The 13,462-nt window shown below is 37.7% G+C and overlaps 2 protein-coding genes across 4 annotated transcripts in view; one reads left to right on the top strand and one right to left on the bottom strand.

Moving 5' to 3' along the window:
• The window catches only part of ptprq (protein tyrosine phosphatase receptor type Q), a 45,603-nt gene extending 44,395 nt beyond the window's left edge, over positions 1 to 1,208 (top strand). For both annotated transcript variants that reach the window (XM_077517042.1, XM_077517043.1), the window contains 2 exons: positions 188 to 311; positions 727 to 1,208. In XM_077517042.1, the coding sequence (XP_077373168.1) occupies positions 188 to 311; positions 727 to 764 (162 nt within the window). In that variant the 3' untranslated portion in view covers positions 765 to 1,208. The remainder of the gene's footprint in view (positions 1 to 187; positions 312 to 726) is intronic.
• A 1,422-nt stretch (positions 1,209 to 2,630) lies between these two features.
• iqsec3b (IQ motif and Sec7 domain ArfGEF 3b) overlaps positions 2,631 to 13,462 on the bottom strand; it is a 49,404-nt gene continuing 38,572 nt past the window's right edge. Inside the window, exons 10-15 of one of the 2 annotated variants that reach the window (XM_077517031.1) lie at positions 13,325 to 13,456; positions 13,114 to 13,213; positions 12,114 to 12,272; positions 11,774 to 11,866; positions 9,882 to 9,928; positions 2,631 to 8,036 (exon numbers count right to left, since the gene is read on the bottom strand). In XM_077517031.1, the coding sequence (XP_077373157.1) occupies positions 7,617 to 8,036; positions 9,882 to 9,928; positions 11,774 to 11,866; positions 12,114 to 12,272; positions 13,114 to 13,213; positions 13,325 to 13,456 (951 nt within the window). In that variant the 3' untranslated portion in view covers positions 2,631 to 7,616. The remainder of the gene's footprint in view (positions 8,037 to 9,881; positions 9,929 to 11,773; positions 11,867 to 12,113; positions 12,273 to 13,113; positions 13,214 to 13,324; positions 13,457 to 13,462) is intronic. The other variant, XM_077517032.1, reaches the window with a different exon arrangement.

The following is a 13,462-nucleotide window of genomic DNA, read 5'->3' as shown; positions in this document are numbered from 1 at the left end:
ATGAAGTGTCTGCTGGATGTATGTGTTGTGCATTCTGCATAGTGGGAAGACGGATTGGCCGCACGGCACTTATTGTCACTTTTGTTTGCACATACGCCGCGTTTTGGTCGCATCAGCACGTTTTGCTCGTGTTGCTTGCTATTTTCAGTATCGTGTGCGTGTGTGTGCGTGTGCGTGCGTGTGTCAGGCCCAATACATCTTCTTGCACCAGAGCACGCTGGAACTGCTGAACAGCAAAGGCAACAGTCAGTCCATCTGGTTTGTCAGCTACTCGGCTCTGGAGAAGATGGACTCGCTGGATGCAATGGAAGGTAAAATAATATATCAACCTCCGCCTCCGCCTATTCATTGTTGCTATTTACAAATTTACATACCAATCATTTCTTCGCTCTAAAATCTCTTTTTGATTTTTGTGCTCTTTGCACTAATATGTGCACTGGCGAATAGGAAAGTAGTAATTTATGTTACGAAAGTATGTCAAAGTGAAAGAGACATTTTTGTATGTCTGGGAAGTAATTTGTATTTAATAATTTATATTAATTATTAATTAATTAATTAATTAATTAATTAATTACGTAATATAAATTATTTATATTAATATTTAGTAATTTAATAATGCAAGTCAATTTATCATGTTTTTTTTAGATGAGTTTGAAATGATACTAAAATGTTTTTGGGATCACACACTTGTTGGGTCACATGTCTCACTGCACATACGTCCACCAGGTGACGTTGAACTGGAATGGGAAGAGACCACGATGTAGACGGACGCTTTTGCCAGAAGGTTGGTGTTTTATTTTTTGGGGGAGCGTTAGAAGAAAGAGAAGAATAAGGAGGAGGATAAAAAGGACAAAAAATGTGTGTTTGGAATGTTTTTCCTTCAAGGACCTTCTCGTTTTCACGGCGAGGAAAAAAAGTGTGAGCACTCAGAGCGTCCTATCACATTTTTGCACACATTGAGTCCACTGCGTATTGTCATGACTGTATCATATTGCAAGCTGTTGTGTTTTTGTAAGATAATTTATTCAGCCATATTTCTTTTATTTTCTACATCTTTGTTAAATTCTGCTGCCTGCTTGGAGGAGTTGACGGCATTCCAATTTTTTGTTTTAGATCCTTTTCTCCAGAGTGATTTGCACCAGTAAAAGCCGCTTGATTTTTTATTCTTCCGTGCTGTTGTTGTCTTTTACGGCCTAAATACTTGAATTAGCAACACCCTCGCCAACTCGTACTTGTGCGGATACGTTATAAAATGAACAGGCTATGGTTATTTAGTGCATATGTGTAACTCAACCCACAGGGTCAAAAGTATTTAGACAATAACATAGTTTTTAGGGTGGCTTTATTAAATATATATATATATATATATATATATATATATATATATATATATATATATATATATATATATATATATATATATATATATACATACATGTATATATATTATACTTTGTATTTACTTGTTATGGCCTTTGCACACCTCACCACAATGGAGAAGGTCTGCCTAAAAGCAATATTTCCCATAGGAAGTACATTTAATCCATCCCAGACATCCAAAATATGAACAAAAATATATTTTCCCGAGAATACAGTTTTACAGAAATCAGTGTGGAATAACTGTCAATGATGAACAATGTGGATCAATGAACTTTTATTAAACCAAGGCAATAAAGGTCTGTTCGGCAAAACTCAGACAAGCTGGGGTAATTTTTAGCGTAACATCCTGTTAAGTCATGTCTTCACAATAAAATCATGTCAGTATAAGAATTTTATTTTACTACTCTTTGTTGACTACAACTTCTAAATAAGTCACCATTTGGGGAGTGTGGTGAAACTGTTATCGCACCACACTGTGTGCTTTTATTTTGAAGGTCTTACTTTAGAGAGGTTGATTCGTTGATGTCAGTAACGTTTTCGCAAATACTCTTTGTATGAAAACCAAGCAACTGGGCCAAAATTAGACACAAAAAAAATGATGAAAATGGAATTGTATGAAAACTAGGCCATATTAAAACCGAGGTTCCACTGTCGGAAAATATGGCATTCATCATTTAGGAATGGCGGCCATTTTGTGTGATGCAGGTCCATTTTTAAGTATTTGTGCAACTGAAATAATTTGACTGACTATGAAGTCATGTGATGGGCTTCTCAACTAGTCCAGAGTTGACTCCGCCTCTCTCCCAAAGTCAGATGAGAGCTCACCTGTTACTTTAATGAGAAAGGAGCTCAAGATCACTAATTACAGCGCATGTATCAGCCCGTTTTGAGAAAAAGTCTTATCTTGTGCTATTGCTAACCTTTCCTACTGCAGCACGTGCCAACCCGATAACGACCAAAGCGTGTCTTTGTTATTGTGTGTTATATATGGCCAAATGACAATCCAATCCATATGCAGACCACTGCATCTGTTTCCTCATGTACATTCCTCAAGTGCTGTCACACTCAATATTGCATCCCCGTGCCGTAATGAATGAGCTCAGCGCCCGTGTGCTAAAGGCACAGGAAAACCATTACAGGCTGATTTTCCCATAAGCCACCTGCCCTCCGTCCTTCGCGCCCCCTTCATCCACCTGCTGCAAAATCTTTCATCAGAGCGGCGCAGTCAATATTGACAACACACAAAGATGCACAGAGAGTAAAAACTACTTTATTCTTTCATTCTCTCCAAACAAACAAAGAAAAAAAAATAGAAATACTCTTTTTTTTTTCTTCTATATAATAAACATGTTGATCCTTAAGAAATCTTTTTTTGTTTTCATTTATAAATAGCGTGAGGGTGCAAATATTCATGACAGTGCTTCCACAGTGAGACCGCCGCATCCCCATGACAACCGCGGAGAAAGAGGGATGGAGGAGGGCTCAGAACAGGGAGGAAGAAAATAAAAACTATAAAATGCATTTTTACCCGAAATTGCATGTGAATGCCGAAGAGCTGGCGCTGAAGAGAAATGCTGTCGATTTATACAAATGTAGGAACTGGGGAATGTCAGATGTGGAAGATACGTGGATGTGGAAGGATTAAGAAAAGTTGTAAAGGTCTATTACGTTCAATATTTTGCTGTGGGAAATGTGGAATTCCAGGAAAATGTAGGAGTGATGGATAAGTGAAAATATTGTCCATGTCCTGAATGAGCTGAACATTTTGATGTTTGAATGGTTTGAATCCGTTGAGAAAGAGATCTGGAGAAAAGAGGGAATCTTTGGATTGTGGGAAAAAAAAAATCCAGATGTAATATGTGGAAAGTTTTTGAATCGGTAGAGAAATGTGTAAAGATTGGGAAATTTTGTCAGATTTAATTTTTTTTCAGTGGAGATAATTTCTCAGTAAATTGAGAATTCTGGAAAAAGTGTCTATGTGGAATGGTGATTAAAAAAGAATATCAATTTGTTTGGGAATTTAGCCATGGAAAATGTGGAATTCTGGAGAAAACGGAATCTTTGGAATGTGAAAAAAAAAATCTATTTTGATGAGGAAATCATTTGAATCAGATGAGAAATGGAGGAAATGTTGTCAAATTTCTTATTTCATTGGGGATCGTTTCGCAGAAAGTGTAGAATTTTGGAAGCAGCAGAGAAATGTGGAAGGATTGGAAAATTTTGTCAGTCAAATTTCTTAATTTTTTTCCAGAGGAGATAATTTCTTAGAAAAAGTACAATTCTGGGGGAAAAATGGCAATGTGGAATGTGAAAAAAATTCTGCAGAAATTGTTTGAATCAGTTGAGATATGTGGCAGAATTGTTTGTATGAAATTTGGAAATTTTGCCATGGAAAATGTGAAAATCTGGAGAAAAGTTGAACTGTTTGGAATGTTAAAATGATAAATGTTGTGAGTTAACTCGGACTGTGCAATTCGTAGGACAATTTTTAAAATTTTGTCATGGAAAATGTGGAAAACTGATATGAAAAAGCTGTCGTGAACATTTTTGCCATTTTGCCGCAAATTTTGCCATATAAACCATGAAATTTTGCAAGCTAACCTGCTCTTCAGCGTTCACATTGTAAACAAACATGGCAGAAAATGACACCAGTGGACGCGACGATTATGATACAAAAACGAGACCGGAGCTGCTTCGTCCGTTTCCGAAGCTTTACATGCTTGAATGGCGCTCGTCAAGTCTGTGGAAATTCACGGAAAGAGAAGAAAAAATAAAATAAAATTCAAACGACAAAGCAGGGAGAAGACGAGCGTTTCCTAAAATGGATTCTGTGTTGATTTGGCTGCTGTGTTTTTGCGTGTACATGTTTATGTGTGTATTCACCCAAACAGCATAGCCCTTTGCACATCTCCTCTTAATGATACAATACTACTGTAATGACGATTGTAGTAATAATAGTAATATCTGTGTTGCCATGGTAACCGCTCTAAACCTATAAAAGCTTGCAGTTTTCCTGCTCGGCTGCAGTAAGGACCCCCAACCGCCCAAACCCACCCACGCCTGATATTAAACGCCAATAATCATCATCATCATCATCATCATCATCATCATCATCATAACTATAGCTCTGTGTTTGTCTCTCGTTTTAAACTAGACTCTTCTCTGTACAAATTGAGCAGACGTAGACACACGCACACACGGACGCGAGATCACGTTCTCAGAATAGAATCTATGTATTTACAATATCTCTTTAATATATTCTGTGGTGCAAAAAAAAAAAAAAAAAAGGTATAAGACGTGCTCGGTGCGTCTCTGCTGTACAAAGCGGCTCGACTCAAATGTCTTTTTTTTTTTTATTTCAACTTCATCTTGCTGCTGCTGCTTTTTCCTTATTTCCTGATTTTTTTTTTTTATCATATATTTTCACTGTGCCAGAACATAAAAAGTGCAAAAGGCGAGTTTACGAGCAGACCTAAATCCACCCCCCCGCACATGTGTGGAGTCATTTTCCTTCCTCAACTAAAGCTATAAGTGAGAGTTTCCCGGTTGATAAATGGCCTTCGCCAACAACAATATTCACAGTGGAGAAAGCCATTAGGAGTGAATGTACAAGAGGAAGAGAAGCCTGATGAATTATCGCCACAGTGCCAGTTGTGAGGAAGTCAGAGGGACGCTCGGCAGTCCTGCTACTTCATGTCAGGCAAACGTGTTAGGGCCACACGGAAAAGAAACAATTCAATAGTAATGTGAGGATTCAAGGAAAATGTGACAAAAATGAAGTCCATTGTGTTGCGGGAACATGAGGGTCATTTTACAAAAATATGTAATGTTGCAGCAAAAATGTTTTTGCCAAAAAATTTATCATTTTAATACCAATTAAGTGGCTTTTTTTGTTTGTTTTTGTTGTTGTTTTTTTAAATCAAGTTGTCTTGTAAACTATGCATGAGGGGGAAAAGTCTTTTTTTTAAATCAAAATTAAATAAAAATATTACAAAAATATATTGTTAATTTTATGGGGCCAAAACTCATCATTTTATGAGAATCAACAGTGTGACATTATGAGAAAAGGAATAACTTAATATGTATATAGGACTAGTATTACAAAAACAAATGTCAATTTTGCAATAAAGTCCAAGAATAAAGTAACATACTACATGTAATAATAGCAAATCTTCCTAATTTTATGAGAAGAATGACATATTTGTTAATACGGGGGAAACAAAAAAAGTTATAATTATAGGGAAAAGACAGCCAGATAATTAGAGAATTAAAATCTTAATTTAATGAAAATTAAATCTGAAAATAATGTGACTACAGAAATTTTTATCAAAATACTTTATACAAGAAACAAAAAATAAACTAACAAGAAAGTAAAATGTAAATAAAATTAGATTAGATTAAAATAAGATTAGATATGATTCAAATGGCCGGAGTAGCGCCAACTACTGGCAAGGGGGACTAGTATCGATGGCTGGTATCGACGTGCTTTCCAGAGTGCCCAATACCTTGAAATAAGGCTGGCCCATGACTCGTCCATCCCTTCATTGAATTATATATACAGATTTCTTTTTATGAAAAAAATGTCAGGACGTCATTGTTGAAACATAACTTTTATGAGACTACAAGTTGTTTGTTGTTTTTTAAAAATATTTCCAGCGTGGCCCTAACACTGCTTGCTAACACAATACTACAAGTGTCCCTTGTTGTGGTGACGTGACGTGCTGTCACGAAGCGTCGGGGACAACCCACGCGTGTGACGTGATCCTGTACATGCAGGGGAGACATCTTTGTACCGTTTTCGCTCTTTTGTCTGCGTGTTTTTCAACCTTTTCTCTCGCCATCATCGGATCCTTTAAGGAAGAAGTGAAATCACAAGCGGCGTTCTTCTTTTTCCACAGTAAGAACAAAATAATTGCAGCGCTGCTGTGAGGCCAGACTTGTTGTGCTGAGATGAGTCTTTTTTTTTCTTTTTTTTTTTATAATGTCCTGTTTTCTCAATAACGTCCTCCGTTTTCTGTTAAGGGTGAGCAAAATAAGGCCCAGGGGCTACATGGGGGCTCTTAAATCCGTCCCACCGAACATTTGCATCAGCAACAGTCTTGTAAATGGGTTAGCCCTTTTCCTAGGGTTGGTGTATTAAAATGTATTGATTATTTTTATATATATTTTTTTATTCAGACAACTGTATTTGTTGCATAGAATTAGCCATTTTCATCCTAAAATTGGCCAATTCAAAATTTATTTTTTGTGTTTTTCGTGGATCTCATTAAATTAATGATTTATTGAAAATACTGTAATGCAAAACAAAAATGATCACACAATAAACAATTTTATGTCTTATTTAATTACATAATTGATTACTTTTTAATAAAAAAAAATATGCATAAAAAACATAATTAAAAAAAACATGAATTATGATTTTCTTTGTTATAAAATGAACAATTTTACATCAAATACAAAGATTAGTGAAATAAAATGCTTTTTTATTTAACTAAATTAGTTATTAATTAAATGTTTAAAGTAGCATAAATTATTTTTTATTAAAATAATTTCACAAACGATGCAATAATGAATGGATGGATAGATAAATATGTTGCTAATTAATTCAAATTAAATTAATTATAAAATTAAATTAATTATAAATACTGTATATAGTTATATTTTATAGCTTGTTAATTATTACATTTTTATTCCATATAACATAATTATAAGTACAATTAAATCCTTAAATGATTGCTCAATCCATTATATTTAAATGACTTTTGAATAAATATTTTACATAATTAAATAACCTGTATAAATATTAGTAAAAAAAAAAAGGTTAAATAATTAGTAAAATTATCATTTAATAAATAATTTTAAAAATAAATAAATAAATAAATAAATAATAAGCAGCATGAATTATTATTCAGGTTACATAATTAACTTTAATATTTGAACTTTTTTTTTTTTTTTTTGGTCCGTATCTAAAAATGAACCTGCCCATCTGTTGATTTTCAAAACCAAATGTGGCCCTTGAGCACATAAGTTTGCACACCCCTGCTTTTTGGGGGATCTGGGCGGGGCTTTTCTCGGAGCTGCCGCTTGTGCACAAACAGTCCAAAAAGATGTCGCAACCTGGGACGGACATGCTCCGCGAGCAGGCCAATTGTCTTTACAAAATGGCGTCCCAACAACTCCATGTTGTGGGGGGGTCATAGTGGCTGCTTGTTCGTTTCAGGGGATGGTCGCGGGGCTCAGACGATGCTGCGGGAGCCGCTGGAGTTGCGTCTGCGCGTGAGCGGCATGGTGTGGTGCAGCGGCATGGGCGAGTCCGGCGGGCAGAACTGATGCGGGTGGTTGTAAGGGGGCGGGGGCGGCGGCAGGGGGGGCTGGGGCCCGTCTCCCTGGACGTGGACGGGCGTGGACATGGCCGAGCGCAGGAGCTGGTGGGCGGCCGGGCCCTGGCTGAGGAAGGCCTCCATGCGGCCCCGCCCGCTCTGGTCCACCACGATGACTTTGACGATCTGCTGGCACTGGATCAGCGTCTCCGGGCGCAGCTCCCCGGCCGGGGCGGGGCCCAGCAGGGCGGGCGGGGCGGTCAGGGCCAGGGGGGGCGTCGGCTCAACGCTGGGCGGGCTCAGTTGGTAGGTCTGCAGCCTGTTGTGAATTGACACCTAGTTTAGGAACAGCCAGAGAACGCACGGGGAGTTACCAGCCTGAACGCAGCCTTACGCAGCCCTCTGGTGTGACACGCACGGGGGCATGCAGGCATGCACGGAGGTGGCGTGCACAGTCAGCGCGTGCGACACACTCATACACACACAGGCACACCCCTTCTCGCCTTCACAATCGTATATGCTGTATATTCCAGCTAAAATAACACCAACTCCAAAAAGTTGGGATGCTGTGTGAATTGCACATCAATATATAAAAAAAATAATTTCTTTTAAACATTTATGCACAATAGATCACTGGGCGAATAAGATATTTCAGTATTTCATTGTAAAAGTCAATAAATATGATATAATAAATAACAGGGCCAACCAATACGGATATTTTTTTAGGGTGATGTCGATTCCGATATTTGACAGAATAAAACTCCGATAACCAATTCAACAGCTGATTAATTAAAAAATATATTACTTATTTTTTGGTCCCCTATCACTTGCAACAATAAAGATATGAACTACAGGCAGAATATTTGACTGTGTGCAAAACTTTGTCCTTTACAGGGAGAACAACTTTGATATTTTTTTTTTATTTTTTTTTTGTCGGTGTTAAAAATATCAGCCAATTAATTGCTTGGTTCCTGTATTATACCTACATTTTTTTTCAATATATATATATATTTTAGAGGTTCCTATTCCCCCTGTTTTTTAATGAATATTGGAAGTTTATCAGTGTTCTGTTTTTTTTATGAAGATTTTTATTTTTTTTTACTTCAATGCATTTCCATGGGTGTCAGTTAAATGCAGATTTTCGCTATTCATGGGCCAGCCCATTCATATCCCCTGTGCATAGTGGGGGTCCCCTGTAAATACATTTTTCATTTTGCTATATTTTATTTCTTAAAGCTACGGAAAATATCAGCACAGTGGTACCTTGTCTTTCAAGATTTTATTTTATTATTTAATTAAATAGTTTTCTAGTAAAAGTAAACAATATAAGAAATAGCAAAAAGAGTATTAATTAATATTGTTTATTAATATTACTTCTTTTTTTATTTTAAATTTAATTTAATTTTATTTTATTTATTTAATTTTATTTTTTACTTGATTCCAAAAAGTTGGGATGCTGTGTAAATGTTCATCAGTAACAGTAACATATGTCTTAATATAGCCAAAAATCAATTTTTAGCGGGGGGCATCAATTATTCGCCATCTTTTTTATTATTATTGTTTTTTCCCCATTCGGGCTCTCTTCTTGAATAGTGAAGGATTACTGTACTGTATATGATACAAAAAAAAAAAAAAAAAAAAACGAGAGAGGAGAGGTTGTGAGGGGGGTGTGGGGGGTTGTATTGCAGGTAGGTGGGTGGGGTGTGGGTGTATTCGGTAGAAGATTGAGGGATAAAGTGACACCGAGGGCGTGGTGCCTCCCTAACACACTGACATGTCTCAAAAGGACTGGCCGAGGCGGGAGAGAGACACACGGTGAAAGGGAGAAGAAACACACACGGTGGACGCAAAAACACACGCAGGCTGTCTTAGGTTTGCCTCGTCGAGGCTTAGCAGCAGCTGATGGAGAATGGATGTTTTCTCCGCGGCAAGTGGCGGATGATCCACTCGACGGCCTCTAGGCTGCCTTTGTATCCTTGGTGATGAGGCCCAAGTGGAGCTTTTCACCTTTTGTTTTATTATTATTATTATCATCATTGTTAAAGCCAAGCATGACTTTCTTCTTCATGAGTCACGCACACACACGCGCGCATTGACAGAGAAGCCGACAAGACCCAACGGAGGTGAACAAGCACACACACTTACTTACCTGAGGGAGACAAGAGTGGTTTTGGCACTCACCTCCACAGCGTTGTTGTTGCCACTTTTATCGTACACGTCCTGTTGACCTGCCGGAGCACACAAGAAATCAACAGGCGCACTTCAGAATATCAAGAGCACTCAGGAGGTGGGAGAATCCCTCCACAAAGGTTTCTGTATTTGTCAGAAAATAAATTAGTCGAGAAGCACTCAGTAAAACTCCAAGGTTGAACCACATTGTACAGTGTTATTCGTTACTATTATTGTTCTTGCCCTTAGATAAATTACATTTTTAAGCAGTCTTTTTTTTTTTTTTTTTTACAGAATGATGACCGAGTATTTTTGTATGTTTCTGCTCCGTGTGTATTAAAATAGAAGTTGTTTGAAGGTTTATATTACCGTCACATCGATGCTAATTTCCGTTAGCCCATCTATGGTGTTTCACAGTGCATATTCGCAGTAAGTTAGCAGACTTTCATTATTATGCCAGGTTTGGTTGAAAATATTGCTGTTTAAATAGTCAATGTTTAATTCTATTATGTCTCAATTTTACTCCGAGCTCGATTCTGCTCTAGCAAGTCTACTGTCACATCTTGTAGTTTGTAAAAGCTAATACATAACATAATGTGCTACAGTGTAGCTAACATGACAAGACTGTACAATTTGTTGTTTTTTTTACAAAATGGGGGTGAACACTTCCATTTTTTGCCATATTTTGTGTTTGTTTGTTAGCTAGCTAGCTAGCTAGCTAGCTAGCAGGCTAAAAGCTTGTTTGTAAAGAATGATGTAAGATAGTGGCAGACTGGCTATTATGTCATGTTGTGTGTTGTGGATAGTTCAGCTAAGACCAGTCGATGAATTCAGAATCATTTAAATTTTAGCAGGTTGATGGATAAAAAAAATAAAATAAAATAAAAAATAGACAGGGTTGACTATTCGTTTGTTAGCTAGCAGACTACTTCCTGGTTCATAAGGAATGATGTAAAATTGTGGCAGACTGGCTACCATGTTGTGCCGTGGACAGTTCAACTGTGACAAATCACAGAATTCAGATTCATTCAAACTTTAAACAGGTTGATAGATTTAGAAGAAGAAGAAAAATGTAGACCGGAAGTTGCTCAAAAACAAATAAACCTGCTCAGTAGAGCTAAAGGTTTTGTTCCTACACTTGAAATGTACTTTCCATTTGTACGATATGCGAGTGTGTCCCAAATAGTACTGATATTATGCGTAACCTTGACAGCTAACAGCTACAAATACCGCCGACATGCACTGTAATTAAAATAAAATATTCCCATCTTTCCAGGCTTCTAATCAGCACTAAGTAGGGAAGCTTTCGTTTTGAGGGATTTTTTTTTTTTTTTTTTAGTTCGTGCAAGGAAACGCTTCAGCAGTTTGGGGATAAAAATAAATAAATAAAATGCTTATTTGCTTTTCTCCAGTGGTTGAGATAAGGAGATTTAACACGACGTGCATTAGGGCTTAACTTTTTTTTTTTCCCTCCCCATCTCCTTACAAAACAAAAACAAAAAACAAAAAAAACACTTTTAACATTGACCCACAGTGAACACATACATAGCAACTTTTAGCCTGTCTTTAAGGGGCAGAACAAATTAACTTTCTTTTTTCTTTTTTTTCTTTTTTTTAACTTAAACAGTCAATATAGAAATATTGAGTCACATGACATCTTAACTCATCACTGGAGGCTTGGATAGTAAGATGACAAAATGAACCCCTCCCATTAAGTACTGATACTTGCTTCAAAGTGACATATGTGAATGTGAATTGTTGTCTGTCTATATGACCAGTCCAGGGTGTACGTACGCAGCCTCTCACCCACAATCAACAGGGATATGTTTCATCTCACCATCTCCCCCGTGTCACTAAATAAGTCAAGTGCTATATAAAATGGATTGCTGGACTTTCGTCTTTACCTGAGGGGGACCCGTGTCCCGTGTGCACGTCCACTTGGCCGCCATTCGTGTGTATGCTGTGAGGCTGGATGCCCTGTTGTCTCTCCAGTTCCCCTTAAAAACGCCAAAAGACAAACACAAGTGTGAGTTATACACATAGTTGTCAAATGTCTTCAGTGGTAAGAAGCAACAAAGTAACTAATACTTTGTCCCTGTACTCAAGTAGATTTACTCGACTATTTGTTTTTCTGATGCCTTTTAACTAACAGTACATTCCAGAGTCTCTACTTTATGATTTTACATAAGTAACGGAATTGAGTATGTGTACTTCTACTGAAGAGTGTGAGTACTTTTGCCTTACACTGGATATGTATGTGCTCCATCTCGTTGACTTCGGAAATTGCCTCTCGCAGTTCCTCGGCAAATTTCCGCAGCTCCTCCCCGCTTGGCGAGCAAAAGCTGACCAGCTGCTTCTTCTCGGAGGTAAACGGACTCAGCATGGTGACGCCATGGGCGTAGTCTGGTGCCAAACAAAAACATGACATGTTCATTCATGTATTGTGAAACAGTACAAACGAAATTGGATGGACAGGAAGTTGGCCATTTTGATTTGAAGTGGGAAACTCCGACTAGGGACCATTTTAAAATGTTTTCAATGCATCACATACACTTTAATGTACACATTTAACTCATTCGCTCCCAGCCATTTTCACAGAAGCAATCCCATTCGCTCCCGGCTGTTTTACTGGATTTTGACTGATTTTGCAAGGCCCGGAGAATATTGTGTTCTATTGCTATAAAAACATGGAACCTACCAAAAGAAAGATTAAAGTCTCTACTTTCATTAGGAGAAAAAAAAAGTATGTTTCTATTTGTTTCCGTTTTGCAGCAATTAGCATTAGAAGAGAGCTAAGTTTAATCATTTTTCACAAAACTATTTACAATTGTGAGTAATTGACCTTTTTTTTTTCAACATGGCCCTGGTTGATCTCTTTTGCTCTGCTGCCACCTGCTGGCTGCTTGTGTAATAACTACCATTTCTGCAACCGTTATTTGCAGTTGAGATGCTGCATCAAAGCCTTCTGTATGCTCTAGCATAAAAACAAAAACAAAAAAACATATAAATACGTCTGGGACACTAAAACATATAGAATAAAACGTATTTATACGTTTTTGGGAGCAAATCAGTTAAGTAATATCAAACATTCAAATCAATTATATCACACATATTGAGATTAGTTAGGTGGAATATGTGACCTGTGGTGACAGGGATAGTATCTGGACCAGTGGCGATTGAAAATTTGATGTTCAGGATTAGATTGTGCAAGTGTATCTGATGTGCGAGTGTGAATTCATTGTACATTCGTTGCTGAAGAGGTGAAACTGCATTCCCAGGAGACCCATCGCTTTGCAGAAGGTGTAAGAAGCCGAGCTTTTCTTCTTGGGGCACAGCTTCAGGATCTGGAGGAGACGCAGCCAAACAGGTTTCAAATGTAAGAAAGCCGCTCGACTGAATAAAACTACAGGGAAGCGAAACGCTGATAGGCGTCACATGTTTTGGAGCGTGCTCACCAAGAGCAGGTCGTTGAAGAGGAAGACCTCTCTCTGGAGCTGCGACAGTTTCTGTTTATGAGGTTTATTGGCATCGGGAACCTCAAACAGGCGACAGCAGCACACCAGACGTCTGTGAGGTACGGCCAAGATCTGCAC

This window comes from Festucalex cinctus, chromosome 3 (genome assembly GCF_051991245.1).
Source record: "Festucalex cinctus isolate MCC-2025b chromosome 3, RoL_Fcin_1.0, whole genome shotgun sequence".
NCBI classification, from domain to species: Eukaryota; Metazoa; Chordata; class Actinopteri; order Syngnathiformes; family Syngnathidae; genus Festucalex; species Festucalex cinctus.
This window is presented reverse-complemented; position numbering and strand designations above follow the sequence as displayed.